Source organism: Sciurus vulgaris (genome assembly GCF_902686455.1).
Source record: "Sciurus vulgaris genome assembly, chromosome: 18".
NCBI classification, from domain to species: domain Eukaryota; kingdom Metazoa; phylum Chordata; class Mammalia; order Rodentia; family Sciuridae; genus Sciurus; species Sciurus vulgaris.
This window is the reverse complement of record NC_136479.1, coordinates 8,604,643-8,627,030: the sequence shown is the minus strand read 5'-3', so window position 1 is coordinate 8,627,030 and position 22,388 is coordinate 8,604,643. Positions and strand designations below refer to the sequence as shown.

At 56.3% G+C, this 22,388-nt stretch overlaps 1 protein-coding gene across 2 annotated transcripts in view; it reads right to left on the bottom strand.

The window, feature by feature from the left end:
* CIITA (class II major histocompatibility complex transactivator) overlaps positions 1-17,422 on the bottom strand; it is a 40,168-nt gene extending 22,746 nt beyond the window's left edge. Inside the window, exon 1 of one of the 2 annotated variants that reach the window (XM_079121390.1) lies at positions 17,052-17,422. In XM_079121390.1, the coding sequence (XP_078977516.1) occupies positions 17,052-17,319 (268 nt within the window). In that variant the 5' untranslated portion in view covers positions 17,320-17,422. Of the gene's footprint in view, positions 1-9,047; positions 9,239-17,051 lie in introns of those variants that run through there. The other variant, XM_079121393.1, reaches the window with a different exon arrangement.
* Between the last annotated feature and the right edge of the window lie 4,966 nt (positions 17,423-22,388).

The window sequence follows — 22,388 nt, the reverse complement described above, 5'->3', positions numbered from 1 at the left end:
TTCACACTGCACCGCAGGCTTTGAAGGGCCGTGTACCAACCTGGCTTCTGAAGTGAACATCCACTTCTCTCTCCCCCGAGGGGAACTGAGTTTTGCCAGAAAGAAACCCACGCCCCTGATGACTGGATCCTGCAGTCTCCGCACCCCAGCACGCCCGGCGACGCTGCTGGGGAGTCTCGTCCCAGCTGTGCATTTACTATTTCATCCCATTCATCACGCGACTCTGGAAACTGGCCTCATTATGTCCCCCATATAGACGGTGGCACAAGGCTGGGCGCGCTTCTCAGATGCTGTCCCAGCACAGGGGCCTCGGGAGGAAGGAGGGGTTCTGAGCAGCGGGCCTCTCCTCCGGAGGAAGGGAGGAAGGCATGGAGAAGCTCCAGTCTGAGCTGGCCCCGTCCTGCCTTTGGTCTGGAGCTGTTTCTTCACCCCTCTGAGCCTCAGTCCCACCAGCAGGATGGGATTCAGAATCTCACTGCTTGTCCGGCTTCTCCTTTCCCCTCCCCGAGGCTCCTCCCAACACCACCCTGCCCTCCAACCACAGGACAAGCTGCTTCCGAAGGCCAGGGAGGCCCACCGATCCTGACCAGACCCACACAGCATCTTCATGGGGACAGAAGTGCACGCAGCCCCCTTTTTCTGTAGTACCCAGGGGTCTTCCAGATAGACTAAGAGGCAGCTTTCCATTTTCCAAACCTGCAAAACCATGATTTGCTGGACGGCTCCTACTGACTTGGTTCCCAGGGGCCCCAAAGAGGCTTCATGCACTGTCCCTGCCAAGAAGCTGAGCGTGCCGATGTTTAAGGAGCTAAAACACAATAATTAAAATACGATGGGTACGAGTGTGGGCTCTGGGTACAAATGCCCATTCCACACCTCGTGACCCTGCGTAAGTCACTCAGCCTCTCTGAGCTATAGGGTTTATTGCATTCGGATGGCCTAGCACTCACTGCAGAGGGTTGCCACGACTTGCCTCCAGTGACATATAGAGTAAGTGGCACTAAGATCTAGGCCCCAAACTAAGACAGCAAGGTGACACTTGACATGTGCAAGTGACAAAAACCAGAGAGCTGGGAGATACCAAGTGTCTATCAGGCAGAGAACACATGCAAGAACACAGAGCGGAGAGGCTGCCCCACAGAACAGTCAACAAACTGTTGACCCTCCGACAGGCCATTCAGTTCCCGGGTTTCTAGGTCACAAAGAGATGCCCCATGTTATGGCTTGGATGTGAGGTGTCCCCCAAAAGCGCACGTGTGAGACAATGCAGGAGGTTCAGAGGAGAAATGACTGGGTAGGGAGAGTCTTAACCCAATCAGTGAATCAATCCTGGTTGGGATTAACTGGGTGGTGACTGGAGGCAGGTGGGGTGTGGCTGGAGGAGGTGGGAATTGGGGTGTGGCTTTGGGGTATATGTTTTGTGTCTGGAGAAGGGAGTCTCTCTGCTTCCTGATCACCGTGATGCGAGCTGCTTCCCTCCACCACCCTCTCCCGCCATGATGTTCTGCCCCACCTCAGCCCTGAGGACTGGAGCCGCCTTCTGTGGACTAAGGCCCCTGAAACCGTGAGCCCTCAGATGAACCTTTCCTCCTTACAATGTGCTGGTCAGATCCTTTAGTCACAGTGGTGAAAGAGCTGCCTGAGACACTCCACAAGTCCACAAGAGGACCCCGCTGAAGATGCTCCATGTGTGTGATCTGCGGTGACAGGGAGTCGGAGGCCACCTTCATGTCCCTCGCTGGGGTGTGGACAGGAGGAAAGTAGCTGCTGCTCCCCACGGAGAGCAGTGTGGTGACTGGCAGCAAAGACCCAATGCACAAGCAGCAACTCGGGCCAGCTTCATAACATCAAAGAGTCAGAAACAGGGTAAGCCAGCGTCGCTCAATCCCAGATGTGCAGAGGGTCACAGGTGCACCCAAGAAGGCAACACCTATCTCACAGGGATACACACAAAGGACGCACCTCAACTGTATTGGAACAGGTGCCCAGAAAGAGGACAGGGAAATTAATGGCAACAGATACACTGTGTGGGTCAAAGACTGACACATTATTAACTGCAGCCTGCAGTTAAACCCGGAAGTAAAAGTTTCTGAAGTTTAAAACAAAAAACAAAAGTAAGCCAGGCATGGAGGTGCACACCTGTGATCCCAACCGCTTGGGAGGCTGAGGCAGGAGGCTGGAAAGTTGGAGGACAGCCTCAGCAATTAGCAAGACCCAGTCTCAAACAAAGAATTAAAGTACATAAGAGACAGTTTGATATAGGAAAATAACAATTTTTTAAAAAGTAACAGCCTGTGCTCTTGCTGCCCTGTAGGATGTCTGGGAACAGTTTGATCTGTGCCCAGAGCCCATGGTTCTCGGGGGGCAGATGAGGATATGCTGGACTTGGCCACACCCAGCGGGAGGCAAATGCCACCTGTGAAAAAGGAAGCCCCGGCTATCTGGCCAGACCTTCGCCGGCCCAGCGTGGGTGTCCTAGGAATAGGAGACAGAGAAGACCAAGAAAATGGTTGGTTTCACTCAAGTCTTTCACTTCCTGCTGGGGCTTGAGGAGGTCACGGGGAATGGAGGGGAAACTCAGGCATGTGGCAACACTGAGGGTCTGCAAGGTAACTGGAGGCTCTGGGCCTTTTTCCTCAGGCAGGGAGACTGGAAGGCGTGTGTGTGTGTGTGTGTGTGTGTGTGTGGTGTGTGTGTGTGTGTGTCTATCTGTCTGTCTGTCTGATAGGGGACAGGAGGTCAGACAGACTTATGTCAGGAGGGTCTGAAAATATTGTTCTGCGTTGGCTCTGGAAGGCCACTCTGAACTGCGGGCTCCTCATCTGTGCTACTAGGACTTGGTTTGAAGCATGGTTTCAAAAGTGATGGCTGAATCAAGCCTGAAGGCCTCGAGGTCTTATTTCCCAAGCCAAGGTCAGTGTGCGTGTGAATTGTAATCATGTCCCCATACAGAGTATGTAATTAATTGCTGCCAGCAACCCCACCACTCCCTCTTGCCCCCATGCCCGCCTGCATTTCACACACTTACCGGCTCCTTTGGCACTGGGCTCGCAGCCCTTGGCTTGGAGACCCTCTCAAGTCCCTTCTAGCTTTGCCCTGCTACAAAGATGACGGCTCGCGATGGACGGGTTTTCAGGGAAGGAGAGGCCCCGTCTGGCTAGGGCCCGGGGAAGGCAGGAGGGTCTTCCTGCAGAGGGGCGGCAGGACGCTGGCCCTGAGCACCTGAACTGGCCCCTTCTACCAGGGGACAGAGGAGTCGCCTCCCAGGCTGAAAGGTGTGAAGACAGCAGCCACCTGGGAACCACAGGGTGCAAACCACAGTTGCCCCTGTGCCCAACCCGCTGCCCGAGCCTGACCCGCCCCAGGGCCAGCACCTCGAGAACTGGCATTCCCACCGCGGTTCCCCAGCCCCGCTGGACTTGGACCAACCAGCTCATGGCGGGAGGAGGAGACCTCAAGGCGGGAAGCTGGGGACAGAGTGAGACTGGCTCCAGGCCCTGGCGGCGGTTCTCAGGACTTCTCCACAGCTCCAGGGAGCGCGCAGGCAGCAGGTGGGGGCGTCCACTCAGGAGCCCCAAGGCCTGATATCTTGGCCTTGCTCTGCGTCTGACAGGCTGTGTGACACTGGGCAAGGCCCTTCCCCTCTCTGGTCCTTAGGATCCTCATGTGCTAAATTGGTGGGACGAGAGCAGTGGCTTTCCAGTGGTGTTTTACAAGAATCCCAGATCCCTCAGTCGGGGAAGGTAGCGCCGTTGGGTTAAAGGGCACAGAAGGGTCCAGAACCTCTTTTCTCTAAAAGGGGCTTCACAGAGCAGAGATTTAAAACAGGACTCCAGGGACTGGGTGTGTAGCTCAGTGGTTGAGTTCTTGCCTGACATGAGTGAATCCTGGCTTCAAACCCCAGTGACACAAAAAAGAAAAAAAAAAACCCTAAAAACTAAGAATCGGCTCCACTAAGCCAAGGAAGCTAGTCTGCAAGGCTGCACACGGAGGAATAAAAAGTCGGCGTTGCCAGGGGCCAGTGGCAGGAAGGACGGTGGGCGACGCACGGGGCACTTACAGGACAGAGAAACCGCTCCTTCTGCAGCTGCCACTGTGGACACAAGCCTTACACACGCATCACCACCCAGAGAATGCAGAGTGGACCCCGATGCAGACTGTGGACTTGTGAGGTAAGGACGTGTCCATACAGCTTCACTGCCACAATGTCCCGGCGGGTGGGGGACAGCCATGGTAGGGAGGCTGCTTGTGGGTGGACACAGGGCCATGGAGACCTCTGTCTTCTACCCAGTATTGCTGTGAGCACAAAACTCTCCTACAGAAATGAGATCTTTAGAAACAGAAGTCCTCCAGGCGACGCCAGCTCCCAGCGTGATCTTCCCGGGACTGGCCCAGGTCACGCCTTCTCCAGGTGCTGTGCTTTGGCTGTGTCTCAGGAGTGTGTGTCGCAGACTCAGCCCTCAACGTCACAGGTCGGTGGATGCGAAGGGGGCTTTGGAGAGGGATTGGCTTGGACGAGGTCTCCAGGGTGGGGCACCCGTGGGGGCTTCATAAAAAGAGGAAGGAGCCTGAGCTGGTGCCCTTGCTTCGTCTTGCCACATAAACTCCTCTGCCATGTTGTGGGCTGCCAGAAGGCCCCGGCCAGATCCTGCACCCTGCTCCTCGACTTCCGGCCCCCTGAACCAGGAGCCAAGCAAACCTCTATTCCTTCTAAAACGCCCAGTCTGTAGTATACGGTTATGACCAGGAAAGGGACCTCCAAGACCCACTCGGGGTCTGCTGTCCTTGCCTCGATTTGTAACAACCCCAAACGCTGTACCAGCTTCAGGACTCCCTGTGGCATCTGCCGAGACCTCTGGAGCCACTGCATCCTGATCCAGCTCCTCCCTCTGCCCAGTTCTGCCTTGTCCCCTTTCCTGTCCAGAGCTCCCCTCCCCTGTGAGGGACCCAGGGAGCCTCCTGTGTGCAGGTCTCCGCCTCCAAGCCAGCTTCCCGAGAGTCCCACCAGAGACAGTCTGGTTGTGTGTGTGTGTGTGTGTGTGTGTGTGTGTGTGTGTGTGTGTGTGTGTGTTTTCCAAGCGCAACCTGGAAATCATATAAAACACTACCAAAATAAATAAATAAATAATAAATAAAACCCACAGTCATTTCCCTATCTTCAGGCTACCCCCCTTTTTCTCTGGAACCTCTTTGAGGACACCCACCTCCCAGCTACTTGGAAAACCTTGGAACTCAAACAAGACAGCTCTGGAGTCGGCACGTGCTGGTGCATGGCAGCTCTTGGGGGTGGGGAGCCGGCCGTCCCAGGTTGAGAGGGAGGAGACTAGGAGACAGCTCTCTGGGCCACAGGGAGGGGGAGTGCCTTTGCCCCTCAGCCAGAACACAAGGTCTGGACAGGAGCCACCCCAGCTACAGGTCGGCTTCCCGACATTCTGCGTGTCTCAACCTTCCTGGCTTCCACCTGGGCAGGCTGAGGAAGGCGGAGCTTGTGGCTGCAATTGGGCAAGCCAAGCCCCAAACTCCAGTCCTGACACCCTGCCCTGGGCCCCGGCTTGGCCGGACTCAGGGCCAGGCCCTCCGCTGGGCGCTAAGCCCCAGAGTGAACCCTGTGCCAGCCCTGCCTGCTGGGCTCTGTCAAGAGTCCCATGAGGGTTGCCGGTTTCGCTGTGAAAGGTCTCACAGGCACAGCGTCCCCAGCTCACCCAGCGGGTCTCCCTGGTGAGCCTGAGGTGGGCGCAGGGATCTGCACTGGTGACTGAACCCCTCCTGTGGCTCACATTGCCACCCCAGCCACCCCGCGCTGGCCTCTGGTGACTGAGATACGCAAGTTTGACTCCATGGCAGCACGAGTTTCCACCGGCTAAGCCCCAGCCCTTAGCCGTCTGACTCCTTCTCCAGACCAGGGAGTCCCCAAGTCTCTTCCTCCCACAGGACCTTCCAGACCCCCTGTCCCTCCCTGCTTCCACTTCTGCTCCAGGGGAAGCCCCAGAACCAGACTGGACACTTCCTAAATTCTTCCAATTTTTCCTTCTGAAAGTCTCTCTGCTGCCATGACCTTGACCTAGTGACCCTCAGTCCTCAGCCTGGGTCCTCCACAGTTTCTGCACCTTAACTCCAGCGCAGTCTCCCAGACTGCAGGCCTTTCTCTGCCACCTTTACAGTCAGGGTGACTGAGGCAAGTCTGAGGGCCAAGTCTCCAAGCTTCCCCTCTCTCTCGGCCACTCTTGATACCCCGAGGGTGCCCCAGGGCCCTGGAACAGCATCCTTGTGTAGATTTCCGGACTGTACTTGTCCCAAGGGCCCAGGTGCTAGGCTCTTGAGACCTGCCCTCGGAGGGACTCAGCTGTGTCTCCCCTTGACACTGGACTGAGTTCTCAGGAGACCTCGCTCAGACCTAACTGCCGGTTGTTTGTTCTGTGACCCTCAGCAAAACAGAAGAAAGCAACGAGCCTCCCCAGGACTCCCTTTCCCCCACATCACAGAGAGAGGACTGGGTGGGAATCGTCCTCCTAGGCAGACTAACCTGGGGCCGCCCAGCCCCACCCCAAGCCTTGCTATTGGAACCCGGGGCGGGGCCTGGGGCGGGGCCTGGGGCGGGGCTTCCCTGAACCATTTACCCCTGCCTCACTTTGGGGTCCGAGCCGCGTCCTTTCAGGAGAGACACCAAGACTCCAGAAAGTTTATGGGTCTCCCTGGGGTCCCCGAAAGTCTGACTTGAAGCTCCCATGCCTAACTTTGCATGGGATCCTTAAAACCCGAGTCCTTTTGAGTCCCATAGGCCCTCTTTCTACCCCAGGCGACACCAGAGAGCGGACACAAAGCCTAGTAGTCCACAGTGCCCCGCCCCATTAGAACAGGGTCCCTAACTTTGGCTGGAAGTCTCCCATCTGAGCTTCCCCGCCCTCAATGCATTTGTTAAAATATTCCTCTGCAGTCGAGATTCAGGGGCGCTTCCTGCTCTTGGGCTTGGAGGAGCCAAAGGGAGAGGAAGGAACCCTACGATGCCAAAGAGGTGAAGCTGTCTGCACTCCTCTGGCCACCGAGCCCATTCCCTAGCGCGCCCCGGTCAGTCGCCTGACCCCCGGCCAGCCCGCAAGCTCAGGGAAGGGCAACCTGGTCCAAGGTCCCGGGCCCTCTCTGCGCACTCGCCTCCTCTGCAGGATCCAGGGCGCGCGCGGACGCCGAGGGCTGGCCAGGCGTGCGCCCGCTCGCGCGCCCGCTGGCACCCCAGCCTCTGCTCCAGCCAGGCTGTGGCGGCTGCCCCCCCTGGACCCGAGCGCGCGGCGTTCGGCAGCTCCCGGCTCCGGCGCGGAGTCCCCAGCATCCCGGGAGTTTCCCTGGTCCTCTTTCTGCACGTTCCCCTCCCCTCCTCCCGGTCTCGCTGTGTGACCGTGGGCAAGTAACTGCCAGCCTTGGAACCTCGATTCCTCGCCCAACTTTAGGGGCTGCAGAGGGAGACCTTAGTCACCTACCCCCGTCCCGGCTTCTGCGCGCTGCTGGTTGCCTTGCTCTCCCGCCAGCTCTGGGGCTGCAGGGAGACTGGGGAGGGCGTGGGCTGGGCACCCCACCTCCCTCGCGGCAGCGATCTTTTCCCCTTTCACTTTCTCTTTGCACCACGGGGTTTGGGCCACACAGGCACCCACTGCCTCCCCTCTGCGCCCAGCACGTGCTTTCTCAGAAGCTCCTCAGACACTCCAGCTTCCTTTCCCAGAGGTGCGCCCGCTAGCCTGCTCCTTGAAACGAATAGCCCCTGCTTGGCAGACCAGAGGGACTCCGGTGGGGAGCCAGCAGCCAGGAGTTTAGGTGATCTGCAAGCCCTGACCTGCAGGCAGCCCATCCCCACCCCTGGGTGACTCTGTTTCTCTCCAGCTCAGCCCAACCATGAAAGCGCGAACCACCCCTTCAGACGTGCAGACACAGGACCCACTAAAGGAAGGACTCACTCCCTTGGGAGGAAGAATCCTGTCCCCGCCAGGGACCTTCCCTCTGGCAACCTTCCACAGCTCTGGCAACCCTGTGTTCTATCACCCCCTCCTGGCCACCCGCTGGCAGAAGTCCTGCCCTTCCTCCTTCAGCGGGGTGGACTCCTGCTCTGCCAGGGCAGGAGACCTGGGGGGAGATCACTTCCCCTTCCCAGACTTGGGCTTCCTCATCTGAAATTGAGGGAGTGGGTCAAGGTGACCTCCAGCTGCATCCGACACAGCTGGGAAACTTGTCATTAATTTCTGGGTTCAGAGCAAGCCAAAGGTGTCGGGGGAGCCTGAGAAAAGGGGTCCCACGCCTTTCAACGGGCAATAGCAATGCCAATACTATCGAGCTTCTCTTATGATGTGGGGGTGCTACAAGGTACTAGGCACAGGGTTAGACGCTTTGATCCCTCCCGGGACCCTACCATCTAGGCTGTCCCCTTAGCCCATCTTAAAGGTGGGGAAACCGAGACTCAGGTTAGCAATGAGTTCAAGTACACACCATGTCCAGCTAATTGTGCAGCTAGGAGTCATGCCTGCTGCGCTGCCCTCAGGGTGGAGCCAGATATCTGTGCCATCTCTTTTCTCACCATCTGTCCCCTGTCCCCACTTCTCAAATGCCATGATTTAGAAACCGGAGAGAAGGCAGCAGCTGTCCAGGTGCCAGGTGCTCGGCAGCTCCTCACTGCCACTGCTATTGTGACTAGGGGACTCGGCTTTGGTTTTCCTGCTTCCCGGGGACGGGGTGGAGTCAGCAGAGTCTCCTCCCGCAGCCTCAGTGTGCACCTCAGCACAGACCTGGCAGTGAGAGGGCCTTGCGGTTGGCCCTGGCCAGCCGGGCCAGCAGGACTGAGAGCCGAGGACACACCCCCTGCAAGTCTGAGTGCTGACAAAGCCCTTTCACATTCCAGGTAGCCGGCTGATCCTAATGTTCTCAAATGGAAGGAAGTAGACACTGGCTTCACACCTTCCCACAGGCTGCTCCGCCTGGTGGGACGGAAGAACCAGCTGAGACTTCATGACTTCATCCAAAATAAAGATGCGTTCTCGCCCCAACCCCTCCACCCCTTTCCCTTTTACCTTGGGGCTCTGGCAGGTGGGACTGGATGGGGTGTGGAGCCAGGCAGCGCATGATGTGAGAAGCAGAGCCAGGCTGGCAGCGCCCGGAGACCAGCAGAACTTCCAGATGCCCTCAGTCTTCCCGGTGATGTCCTCAGATGCCCAGATCAGAAGCAGGCTGTCTCATCACTAGCCTGGCTCCCTGCACCAGTGGAGCCTGGAGCCCAGAGCCCGCCAACCCAACTAAGCCAGCATGCAAAGGAAGCAAGCCAGGGACCAGCCCAAAACTCTTCCCCAGCAAGGTAGCCCCAAACTACCAGATTTCCTGTGTCTGGATACCCTCTAATTTGCCCACGCTCCCTTACGCCCTCTCCTTGCCTCTGATGTTACTTTCAGTTCCTTCTGTGGGCCAAATTGGGTGACCACAGAAGGTTGAGAGTTGCAAGTTGTCTGTTGGGACCTTGAGTACTCTGACGTTCTGAATTGCCTGTCACAATGGAGACACACTGGTGCCCTACCTGCCCTCTTCTGCAGGGTGGGGCCTGTGCCTGAGGCCCACAATCACTTCAGGACAAGCTGGGAGCGTCTGTCCAGGATGAGCAGACGTTCAGACTCTGCTCCCTTCTGCCACCCCTCGGCCACCCCAGGTTGCCCCCGATTTCCCTGGAGTTCACTCATGGTCCACCATCTTTTTTCATACAAGACATGGGAATGAAACTAATTATACACACGATAGTGCTAACCCAAATATGGGGCTCATAGCCAGCTAAGCCAGCTGGGTGCCACACAGATGGGGTGCTAAATAAGACTGGCTCTCATGGGAGCAAGTTAGCACCTCTTCAGGCCTCTGCCCATCCTCCAAGGGCACCAAGGGGAAGCCTCCATATGGGACCAGTCTGTTCCTGGTACCTCTTCAATTGCAGGGTCTCCCCTTTCAACAGAGAGCAGTCCTCCGCCTCAGAGCTAGAATCTAAGCAGCATGATCCACCTTTTGCTTAGTAGTTATCTGCTAATTTGGGCGCACTTTTCTTGTATAGTGGGACCTAAAGTTTCCTTTGAAAATGAAAGAAAAATGCACCAAATGTGGTGGCCACGCCTGTCCTCCCAGCAGCTCGGGAGGCTGAAGCAGGAGGATCGCAAGTTTGAGGCCAACCTCAGCAACTTGGCAAGGTCCCATCTTGAAATGAAAATTTAAAAAGGGCTTAGGTTGTAGTGCACCCCTGGGTTCAATCCCCAAGACCACAGAGAGAGAGAGAGAGAGAGAGAGAGAGCAAAGGAAGGAAATGAGTGAAAAATGCAAGTGGTTTGAAAAAAAAAAAAAACCGTCACGTAAATATTATAGTGTAGGTGGCACGCAGAGAAAGCACAAGCTGGAGGGCCGACTGAAATGAGTGACCGCTGGGGACAGCGACTCGGGCTGGCGCCTCCTTACGGAAAGAGCACTGCTGCTCGCGGGTGCGTGACCTCCGACCCTCGCTTCCCATGGGAAACAAGGATGGTGCCTGCCCTGGTGTGGTGGTCACTTTGAAGTGGTCCCGGCTCTCAGAAGTCCCCAGGGAGCAGGAAGCCGACAGACAACTGAGAAAGGGCTGAGATAACAGCTGCCGCCTGTCACCCCAGGAGGATTGCAAGTTCAAAGCCAGCCTCAGCAACTCGCCTGGCCCTAAGTCACTTAGCAAGACCCTGTCTCTAAATAAAAAATAAACAAATAAATAACAAGGACTGGAGCTGGGGCTCAGTGGCAGAGCGCTTGCCTGGCATGTGTGAGACCCTGAGTTTGATCCTCAGCACCACATAAATGAATAAAATAAAAGTGTTGTGTCCATCTACAACTAAAAAAAAAAATTTTTTTTTTAAATATAGGGGCTGGGGGTGTTGCTCAGTGGTTAAGCAGCCTTGGTACAAAACAAACAGAAAACCAGATACAGTGAATGCTAGAGATTCTAAGGAGTCTCGATCATCTCATTCTCCCTTGACAAGGGGCCAGTGCAGAGGCACCCTGGCTGCCCTGCTGTCCCTGCTTTTGGAGGCAGCAGGCTGGGCTCCTGCCCCACCGCACCCCAGCCCCAGCCAAGGCAGCTTCCTGTGGGCAGAACTTGGAATGGGAGCCAGCCAGAGCCGGGGATGTGCCTGCTGGCTGCATCACCTCTCACCTGGCCTCCCTCCACTGGTGTCCCTACCTCCTCCCTGACCCCTCCAGAACCATGCTTATCAAGACCCAGGTTTGATGGTGCTGGCATTAGTGTGGAAGGGTTCCCAGCAGGGCAGGGGCACCCGAGGGACCAGGCAGAGGGGCCAGCACTGCTGTGTTGCCCAGCCAGGAGCTGCTGGGCTCCGAATTTCAGCCCATCGGGATGGAGAGGTGATGAGAGGGGCCAGGTGGACTCCAGTGACGGCTCCTGGGACTGAGTGGACGGGCAGGGGCGTGGAGCAGCCCTGGGCTCTCTCTTAGAGCAGCTCCCTGCAATTCTGCTGATGTTCCCTTTAAACACCCCCAGCAGTGACTTGGAGGGTCTTTAAGAGAAACTGGCAGTGGGGATGTCCTGAGCCCGGGTCTGCTGGAGTCTGGGGCTCCTACCAGGCAGGGAGTTAGCAAGAAACCTGGCCCAGTTGCCCTGCTGGGGTCCCCTACCAAGTCCCAGGAAGAGATGGGGAGGGGCTGGATCCTCCAGGTGAAGGACCGTGTTCCAGAAAATTGCCAGTCCCGCTGCGGCCTCCCCAGGCAGACCCTGCTCTGCCCTCCCTGTCTTTGTACTGCTGCCCACACAGCCTCCCTCCTGGGCCTCCTGTGGGTCCAAATGCCAGCTCTCTGTCAGGTTCAAGTTCCTCCTCTTTAGCACCCTTCCAGCTAACAAGACTCTCCTTTGTGGTGCTGGGGATCGGACCCGGGGTGCTTTGCCACCGAGCTACACCCCAGCCTTTTCTATTTTATTTTCACTCTGTTGACAGTGTCTCACTAAACTGCTGAGGCTGACCTTGAGCTTGCCATCCTCCTACCTCAGCCTCCCAAGTCACCAGAATAACAGGTGTGCACTGCCACGTCCCGCAGCGTTCTTTATTTTCACAAAACTTGTTGTCACACTATTTGGCAAGAAATTGTCCAATTCCTATCTCATAAGTATAGTCCCCATGTCCTCTGACTAGATCACAAAGCCATTAATGTCTGGGACAAAGTCTCTCTCTTTTTTTAATTGCACCCCAGCACCATCACAGAGCTGAGCGTTTAGAACACACTCCTCCGAGGAGGTTTGAGCAAAGGGGTGGAGTTTGGGATCCAAATGGCGAAGGCAACCCCACATCAAAGGGAGGACACATCTCTCTCTCTTGGGGTGCAGGTGCCTGACCTGAGAAATGATTAAGGAAGAGGAACGGGGAGAAGGAAAGAAGAGGAGGTCGGAAGTAGAGAGGAAGGTGACCAGATAGAGTAAAACAGGTGTGTGTCCAAACAGGTAGGGGAGGGCATGCGGAGAGCCAGGCATCCTGGCGGGTGGACACACAGGTGAATTAGTCGGCAGGATGGCAGGTACTTAAGTTGTTACACAAGTGTGCACACACACACACCTGTTCACACACACACACACACACACACACCTGTGATCAGGTAAGTAGGAAGACGGATCTATCCCTGGCTGGGTGAGTGGCTGTGTCAGGAGGTGGCCCTTATAAAGGGATTGGCTGGGAAGGGGGTCTGAGCAGGTGGGCAGAGGAACCAGGTGAGCCGGGTGGCCGGAGGGACCCGAGCGGGGGTAGGGCTGCAGGGGAGCTGCTCCAGGTAAAGGCAACAGGGAACAGAAACTGACCTGGGGGCTCAGGCACCGGCTCGCCTGGCAAGCGAGCACAGAGCAGGCTGGCGGGGAAGCCCAGGGGAAGTGCCGACTTCTCCTGCGGGTCCAGGTGAGGGCAGCCTGCCTGCCTGGTAGGTGGCAGCCTGGGGGAAGGGACAAGAGCCCCCGAGAAGCACATCTCCTTCCAGCCAAAGGAGTCCAGCTGAGAGCAGGGGCTGGCTCGGGCGGAGGGATGTGGAAGGAGGGCCAGAGCCCCTTCCCTCTGCATCGTGGGGCAGCTCCGGGGTCCATCCGGAGAACCGAGAGGGAAGGAAGCTGGGACAGGGATGCTCACAGAGCTGAGCGGGGCCCTCCCTGTCCAATAGGCCAGGCCACTTCCTAGATGGAGCTTCTGGTCTCTGGTTCCTAGGACACACTTTTCACTTGATGACAACACGGCGAACAAGGCAGCAGAGTCCAGGGAACCAGAAAATAAAGGACTTTGGCTGGGTTGTCCCACAGCCTGGAGAAAGTCGGCCAAAAAAGCCACCAAGGGCTCCCAGTCCACTGACTAACCTGGGGCCCGCTGGGCTGCCCTCGCCTCCTGCTCACACTGGGCTGTGGTTACCTTGGAGGCCGTCCCACAGGCGACTGAGTCAGAACACACAGGTCTCGGTGGGACCGTGTCCCTGGGCCCTCAGAACAGCCAAGCTGTGGACAGTTATCACCTCCATTTTACAGATGGGAAAACCGAGTCCCACAGGGGTCGCTGGTGATGCCAAAGTCGTATCTCTGGGACTCGGGGAGCCAGCGCAGGCAAAGCCGGTGAGTTCGTCACTATGCCATGTTTAACGGGCATGGCAACCCAGCAAGCAGCCCTGTGTTCACATGACAGGTGTCCTGAGATCATCTGGGGTCCCCAGCGAGACTGCAGAGTGCTGCTGGCCCAGCACCTCGGGCCCTGGTTTACTTCCCCCTCTTTCACGCTCCTTGCTCTCTCCTCCCTAGAGTGCTCTGGGGCTTACTCAGTGCTACCCACTGAGAGCACTCCCACTTCAGAGATGAAGAAACTGAGGTTCAGAATGGTCTGGTGCTGTGGCCAAGGTCAGAGCATACCTCAGACCCAGAACTGTCCTGTCCCAGGCTGGTCCTCTGCCCGTCAACACCCCTCCCAGTCCTCCCTGGCTTCTGATTGCCTTTGCAGGTGTTGTCACCTGTGGTGGATGGACATCCCCGGAAGCACACTGAGCTTCTCCAGGACAAGGACCTGGACTCCCAGGTCTCACTGGAGCCTTCCTGGGGCTGATGCACACATGCTGCTCTGAGTAGCTTAGAGCCAGAACCCCAGGTCCCGGCCCTGAAGCAGACTCTGCACAGCTGCAGCCAAGGCTCCGGGCTCGCTGGGGTCATCTTCTGAGTCATCAGGCCAGTTTCAGTTTGAAGGCTGCTCCCTGGTTTGGGTAGATTTACAGTATCCTGGTGGGTCATTAAGAGGAAACCACGCAGAAATGCTGTAAGAGACCTGGACGCGTGAGACCCGGGACCCTCTCCAGGCCAGGACCTGAGGCAAATCCCTGAACTTCTCTGAGCCTCAGTTTTCTCGTGTGCCCAGTGGGAGAGATGGTAGTGAGGACCTGTTCACCTCTCCACCCACCCGCTCAACATTCAGTAAGTCCCTGCTGCACACCTCTGTGCTCAGGCGCTGTGCTAGGTATGCGGGATGCATAATTAGGAAAACACAGACCATTGGCTACAGGGAAGAAGCAAAATAAACTACACAACATTTAAAAGTAAAATATATAGAGGGTAAAAAAGAAGTTCATCTGGGGAGGGGGCTCAAAGTGTGTGTGGTGGGGGAGGTGCAATTCTAAATGGGGTGGTCAGGGTGGACCTCGATGGCAAGGTGACATTGGATCAAAGGGTGGAAGGATATTAGGAGGTTGGCCAAGGGGATTCCTGGAGAAGAGTGCTCCAGGCAGAAGGAAGAGCATGTGCAAAGGTCCTGAGGCAGAGTGTGCCAGATGTGTCTGAGGAACAATGAGGGCTCCAGAATGACTGAAGTCAATTAGCAAGGCAGAGAGAAGCAGAGAACCAGAACAGAGAGGTGGCCAGGGTCAGACTGTAAAGGGCCTTGTGGGCTGTTGTCTCAGATCTCTGAGAGACATGGGGAGCCAGTGCAGAGTATAGAGCAGAGGAGGATCTGGATTAACATAGGCTGGCTGAGAAGGAGGGTCACCAAAGCCCCACACAGATCATTTCCTTTTCTGAACTCTGTCCCCTAAAACTTAAGTTGGTACCCTCTTTACAAGCCACAGGATTCTCTGTCCCTGTTCCCTGGCTTCCTGCCGAAGTTGGTTCTGCTCGCCGCTTGCCCTGCGTCCTCACAGCTGCCCCGGGTGGCCGGGGCAAGCCCTGCAGGCCTGGAGGGCACCAAGAGGGAGCAGGGAAGAAGGAGCTTTTCTTTGCCTCCCAGCCCCCCAAAGACCACAACACCCTGGGCCCAGTTCCACTTTCTAAAGTCACATGGGACCCAAAATAAAAACATTATATCCCCAGGGAGGAAACAGAGTTAAATAACAGGAACCACCACCCACAGGCAGGGGGGGAGGCACCGAGGTGTGGGGCAGCGCAGGAGGGGCGCCAGGGAGAGCGGAAGGCTCTGGCTTCTCCCCAGGTGGGCTTCTGCTCCCTGGTAAGAACACACCAGCTGCTTGAACCCCCATCAAGAAGCCGAGGGAGTCGACCGTGGGGAAGCTGCCCTTCGCTGCCGGTGTGTTAGGGGGTGGACGATGCCCAAGACATCACCTGGGCGGGAACCAAGCGCAAGAGCCACCCCCTGCACATGAGCTTGTCCTGAAAGAAGAGTCAGCGGTCTGCATGGCCCTTGCTGCAGGCAGGGCCGGCAGAAGACGTTTGCCTCTAGATCCAAGGTTGTCTCCAAGCCCAGCCTCGACCTTCCCGCCCCTGTCTCCAAGCCCAGCCTCGACCTTCCCGCCCCTGTCTCCAAGCCCAGCCTCGACCTTCCCGCCCGGCCAGCCATCTGCATTCTTCCAGTTTCATGTGGGATGAGGATGCAGGTCGTCATGGGCTCGGGTGGAGGGAGCCAGGCAGGGCTGCGGGCCGTGCTCAGACTGCGCCCCTGCACACGGAGAGCTCGGTGCTGATCGCTGTTGGCGACTCAGCAGATGCCCGGATTCCTGAGGGTCTCCAAATTACTCAGAGACCCTAATGGGACCAAGAAGGGTCAGCATTCAGGACTCCAGGGTCTCAGGCCAGAAAAGCACAGCTTTCTTTGCAGGAGAAGAAAGAGCATGCTTGAGGAAGCACATGCCACCCAGCGAGCACCTCCTGGGACCCCAGAGGGAAACCTGGGGCGCTGGAGAAGCCAGGAGGGGAGTGGGCGCATTGGGGTGTTAGCCTCTCCCGATCCCACACACTCAAAGGGGCCGGGTGAGCCCAGTGGGGGAGCATGCACTCAGCATGCGAAGGGCCCTGGATCCCACCCCACCACCAACCAAAAAGCCCACAAAACACACAGGTGTCATGGATGCACTAAAAAATAAGGCGCTCCCTCCCTCCCTCCCCTCTGTTGGCTGTTCCTTCTCTCTTTTCCTCCTGCACTCTCTCCCTCTCCCTCTTTCCCTTCCTCCTGCTGTCTGTCCCTTCTCTTCCTCTACTTTTCTTGGTGTCTGTCTGTCTCTCCTTTCCTTTATCTCTGTCTGTCTCTGTCACACAAACATGTGTACATGCGGGCACACATAGGCAAATGCATGCATGCGTGCACACACCCATGCACACACACCTCTGCGCACACACCCATACACACAAACATGCACACACACATGCACACACACACCTGTGCACGCACACCTATACACACACACCTGTCCACTCCTCGCCCGACTCTTCTTCCGCCGACCCTACTCCTCCCCTTGGGCCCACCTGGTTGCGCCTGCCTCTTCTTCCCCACCAGGGGCAGGAGCTGATCAGCCCCGCTGTGCACCCTCAGTGCTGGCCTGTTGGTGGGGCTCAGAGAGAGGCCCACAGGCGTTTGCCATGTGCCCCCAGGATGGGCACAGAGTGGGAAGTGGGCTGTGTGGCTCCAGCACCCGGCAAGAGGCTAGTTTCCCAGGGCTGGTTGCTCCTGCTGGCTCAGCAGATGCCCTGATTCCTGCCCACTGGCTTCCTCTTCAGAGGGGAGGGAAAACCTTAAGCTGCTCACAGCAGGTGCGGGCCCTGGAGTCCCAGGGATGCAACTTACCGCCATGGTCCCTCTCAGCTGCTGGGGCCTGCAGCTTACTCCAGGCCCCCCCCAGGAGGGCCAGGTCCAGGTCTCCCTTCCCCAGCAGCGTCAGGGAGATCTTCCTGGCCAGAGCCTCGCCGTCCGGCTCGAGGAGCAGGGCGCCGTGGTACTCCCTGGAGAGCAGCTCCTCCTCGCGCAGGATGTCCAGGAGGGCCCGCACGCGCCTCGGCTGGTGGCTAGAGAGCAGCGTCCGCACCTGAGCCAGGATGGCCTGGAAGTGGTCCATGGCAGCGCCCCGGCTGCACAGCTGCCCGGGCCAGAGCCTGGGAGCCCCACACGCCCCGCCTGCAGCATCCAAAACGTGAAGTGAAAACCAGGACCAGGGAACCGCTGCAGTTCACTGCAGTTTATTCCTTCTTAGGAAGGTTTCCTCATTTGCGTTGCCGGCTGCGGGCCTGGCGAATGGGCGGGAATGGGCGCTCCGGCTGATTCAGAGCCCACAGATGGCTGCTGGCTACCACTGTGAGCATGCGCCCAGGAGCCATGGCCTGGGGGACTCCATCCGAGCCACGCCAACACGTCCCAGAGGAAGGGAACTTGCCTCTGTAGAGGACCAAGACGCTTATAGGCATTTATCACAGAGAGAGGCTTTGTGGCTTAGGGGGTAAGCCGCTGGGGTTGCACTGGGTGGCTTGGATTCAAGCGCCAGGTCTACCGCGTGCTAATTTTGCGACCCGGGAAAATCTCCTAGACTTTTTAAGCCTCCATTTGTGCACCTGCAAAGGTGGAGTGATAACAGCAACACCCACTTCACAGTGTCATTGGGAGGCTCAAAGGAGCCGGCATAGAGAGAACACCTAGGGCCCTCTGTCCAGCGTGGAAACAGCTCACTCAGTAAGAGCCACCGCTGGCATCCAGGAATCGAGCAAACAGCTGCGAGTCAGCCTCCCTGAACCTCAGTGTCCCTCTCTGCAACATCTACCCAGAAAAGCAGCCCAACCTCCTCAAGTTGCCTTGAGCATTAAAATCAGACAACACACTCAAGGGGCTTATACCGGAGCCAGCAAGCATGCAAGGAACATTGATCCTGTACCAATGTCATCTCTAAAGTGCTAACGCACGAGTCGGCAGATTCACGTAGCAGCCAGTGTGTTTTCCGATTCTAAAGATCCCAACCTCTTTACTCCGAGGACTCTGAATGCTGTCCTCGCTTCCTTCCTGGCCTCAGCCTTACCATCTCCCAGCGGAAGCCACGCTCAGGCGCACAGCAGTGAGGCCAAGAAGGACCCCACTCTGGTACCCCGGGTAGCTCCTATTGGACCAACTCTACTACAGATTGCAATATAAACTCCAGGAAAAAAATATTTAAAAACAATTGTCTGACCAGGCACGGTGGCTCATGACTGTTATCCCAGTGGCTCAGGAGGCTGAAGCAGGACGATCACAAGTTCAAAGCCAGACTCGGCAACTTAGTGAGGTCCTAAGCAACTCAGTGAGACCCTGTCTCTAAATAAAATACAAGAAAGGGCTGGGGATGTGGCTCAGAAATGGAGTGCCCCTAGGTTCAATCCCCAGTACCAAAAAAAAAAAAAAAAAAAAAAGAGAGAGAGAGAGAACAATTGCCTAGAGGCTCTGGAGAGCAACCCAGCACACCCTGCCAGGGAGCTGTGAGCTTCCCCTGGAGCCAGGTCCTGACCGACCTGTGCTGGGCAGTTCAAATGGACCTGGAACAACAAGAGCTGCTGGAAAGTGGGGGTAGAAACCCCAGAGAGGAGAAAGGGATGCCCCAAATTTTGTATGTCAACTGCCCAAATATCTAGCTGACTTCTCGACCAAGCATGCTTTCGGAGGGCAGACTCCAAGCTGCTCAGTTAAGTTTGAACTGAGATTTGAATTGCAGTTCACTCTGGGGGCAGGTGGGGTGGGAGTGGGGTGATGTCACTGCCAAAGAAACAAATACAGTGACCCTGTTCAGATTACACTGGATTCTAGAGTTGGCAACATATTCCTAATGCCCAGCATGCCATCCAAAATCGCCTGACACATGGAGAGATAGGGAGAGTGACCAACAGAAAAAGAGAATCAATGGAAACTGAATCTAAGATGACTCAGACCTTGAAATTAGTGGACAGTATTTTTCCCCCTTGGCTCTTTCCCCCCTTGGCACCTGGGGATTGAACCCAGGGGTACTTTACCACTAAGTGACATCCCCAGCTCTTTCTTTTTATTTTGAAACAGGGTCTCACTACATTGCCCAGACCAGCCTCTAGTTTGTGATCCTCCTGCCTCAGCCTCCTGAGTTGCTGGAATTATAGGTGTGCACCACCAAGCCCAACTAGACAGGGATGATTGAAGCAACAATACGAACATGGATGAAAAAGACATAAAACATATGACATAAAACATGCTGACTAAAATGAAAACAGAAAATTTTAGCCTAAGAGTAAAAAATGATTTTCAGATAATTGAATGGAAATTATCAACGTGAAGAATAGAGTATACGAAAATTTAAAAGTCACTGGATGGTAAGAAACAGCCAAGTAGAGATGACAGGAGGGTAAGGTGAGATTGGGCAACGCCGTTCAACTTGAATGGCAGGAAGAAACAGACTTTCAAATGAATGTCAGGGTTCTGCAGGACAATATCTAAAGGTTCAGCTTGTATGTATATGGGATCCCAGAGAAGGCAAGAGAGAGGATGGGCGGGACGTTTAAAACAAAAATCTTCTGTAGTTGTAGATAAACAGCATGCCTTTATTTTATTTGTTTATTTTTATGTGGTGCTAAGGATTGAACCCAGTACTTCACACACGCTAGGCAAGTGCTCTGCCACGGAGCTACAGCCCCAGCCCTGTTTTTTTTTTTTTTAACAATTGCCAAAAACCTTCCAATTTTGTTGGAATGAATGTAGAAACTTTTTTCTTCCTTCTCTCTCTCTCTCTCTCTCTCTCTCTCTTTCTCTTATTTCTTCTTTCAATTACAGGGATTGAACACAGAGTACTCTACCACCCGGCTTTGCCTCAGCCCCTTTATTTTTTTATTTTCAGACAGGATCTCTCAAAGTTGCTGAGGCCGGCCTCCAACTTCCAATCCTCCTGCCTCAGTCTCCCGAGTTGCTGGGATTACAGATGTGTGCCACCCTGCCCCGCAGGAGGAATACAGATTTGAGAAGTTCAGCAAATCTAAGTAGGGTAAAGGCACGAAAATCACACCTAAAAGCCAAACTGCTGAAGAAGGAAGTCCAGGCGAAACTGGAGAAAGCAGCTGCATTAAAGCAATTCTTTGTCCACGGGGGACACGCCCTGGTGGTCACAGGGGACTTAGCTAGAATGTTGGTATTTTATTACACGAGCTCAGCTGGGATTACGTATTATTCATATTATTGTTCTTTCTAACTTCTTGTATGTCTAAAATATCTATTAGGTGGAGGCATATAAAATTATCAATATTCGTCTTAGATTTTTAAAAATGTCCTTTTCATAAGGTGAAATCAAATGTAGCGATGGTGACTGTGCTGATGCCCTGCGAGGAGCCCTCGCCCCGCTTTCTGGCTGCCCTCAGGGCGGCACGGGAGCCAGGCTCCGGAGCCATGGATGCAGGCCTGTCCTGGTTCCGTCACAGACGGAGACCTGGGTCTTGACTGCAGCACCCCAGGCTGCAGGACGAGGAGCCTATGAACTGAGCGGCCTGGAGAGGGGAGCCCAGGGGCCCGCAGAGCGGAGGCACGCGGCCGTCACAGGGGAGGGCTCGGCAGCCCCGAGGTCACCTACCTGCTGAGCGAGGGGAGGTGGCCTCTTCTCCAGCTCCCACTCCTTGGGCTTGGAGGTCACTGGTGAAGACGTGATGATGTCATGAAACCCAAGTCAGAGGCCAGTTCCTGGGTAGAATAGCGGGCCACGTGCCCAACATCCCCCGAACAATTCCAGGTGCACGTCACTCAGCTGGCCGTCAGAGGCCGCCCGGGCGTAGCGTCATGGAACCTGGGCAGGAACCTGGCAGGGACCGGGAACCTGGCAGGCTGTGGGTTTGGAAAAGGAGAAGAGGGCTGGGCAGGCGGCATCTGCCAGGTGGCTGCTTCCCCCCGAGGGGCAGGGGGACCTGCTGCCTGTGTCCGTAGGTGTGGCCGGCCCTGTGACTGCTGGGAGGCCACCCACGGCCGCACGGCGGCTGTGCCTCGGCCTGACTCGCCTGGGCAGTTGCTCAGGGATGTGGCCGCTGCCCTTTCTTCTTGGGTTTCCCCCAAGGCACGTGGAGTTCACTCCTGGCTTGTGACTGTGGAGGAGGATGGGGACAGGCAGGGGCTCCACAGAAAGAGGGAGCCACCTGCTGCGGCTCCTGAGGGACAGAGTGGCCGGGAGAAGGGCCCGTGGGGGTCCCGGCCGTTCCACCACCCAGGTCGCCTCATCACCCGCCACTGTCCCCACCCCGTCCATCACTCCCACCATCCCACCACACCTCAGGTGGCTCCCCCTACCTCCATCACAAGCCCATCACCCTCGCCATCTCCATCGCCTCCCTGTCTCCACACCTCAGTGACCTGCCTACGTGACTCCTCTCAACACTTTCACGTGGGGGTGTTGGTACCACCTATTGACATGGGTTTTGACCCGGTGTGGAAATAACACTTGTTTCTCCCAGTCTGGATACACAGTAAGGGTCCACCAGGCCTCTCTACCTGAGGCTCAGAGACATCAAGTGTCCTGCTGAAGGTCACACAGCCAGTAACTGCCAGGATCAGGCAGAAGAGTGTCTCCCATCAAGCCACATGGGATTACAGCCTAGCCTCCCCTTGGTCACAGAGTGAAGGTGAGGCAAGTCCTTTGCAAACTGTCCAGTTGTGGCAGCTGTGGAGATATACCACTGGACCCCCTTGGAGAGAACTTCCAGGGTTCAGGCAGGCTGCCTCCAGCCTCCAGCCTCCAGCCATTGTCTGCAGCCCTCTCTCAGCATGTAAGCTGCTGCCAGGCGCTTCCCAGGCAGTCCTGGCCAGCAGACATGGCCGTGACACCAGCTGGCCATGTCTGGGCAGCCGGGACTCCCCTGCATCCGGGTTCTCAGTGACCCAGCGGAGTCCTCAGTGCTGTGCTGCAGACCCCTCCCCCATATAGCCCTCCTCTTCCTCCTCTTCTCCCAAGTTCAGCTCCGCCTGCTCTCTCAGAACCCGTTTTCCGTCTCCTATTTCTTTCAGAGGCTTTATCCCCTGAGAACCTCCTAGGCCCCAACTATTGTGGTGCCCACTTCCTGGAGGGTCTCAAATGACACAAAGGCACAGGATCCACCACCACGGCTGAGGGAGTTGCTCTCCTTCCTGGCCTTGAGCCTGGACTTGGGACAGAGGCTCTTCACCCAGTGGAAT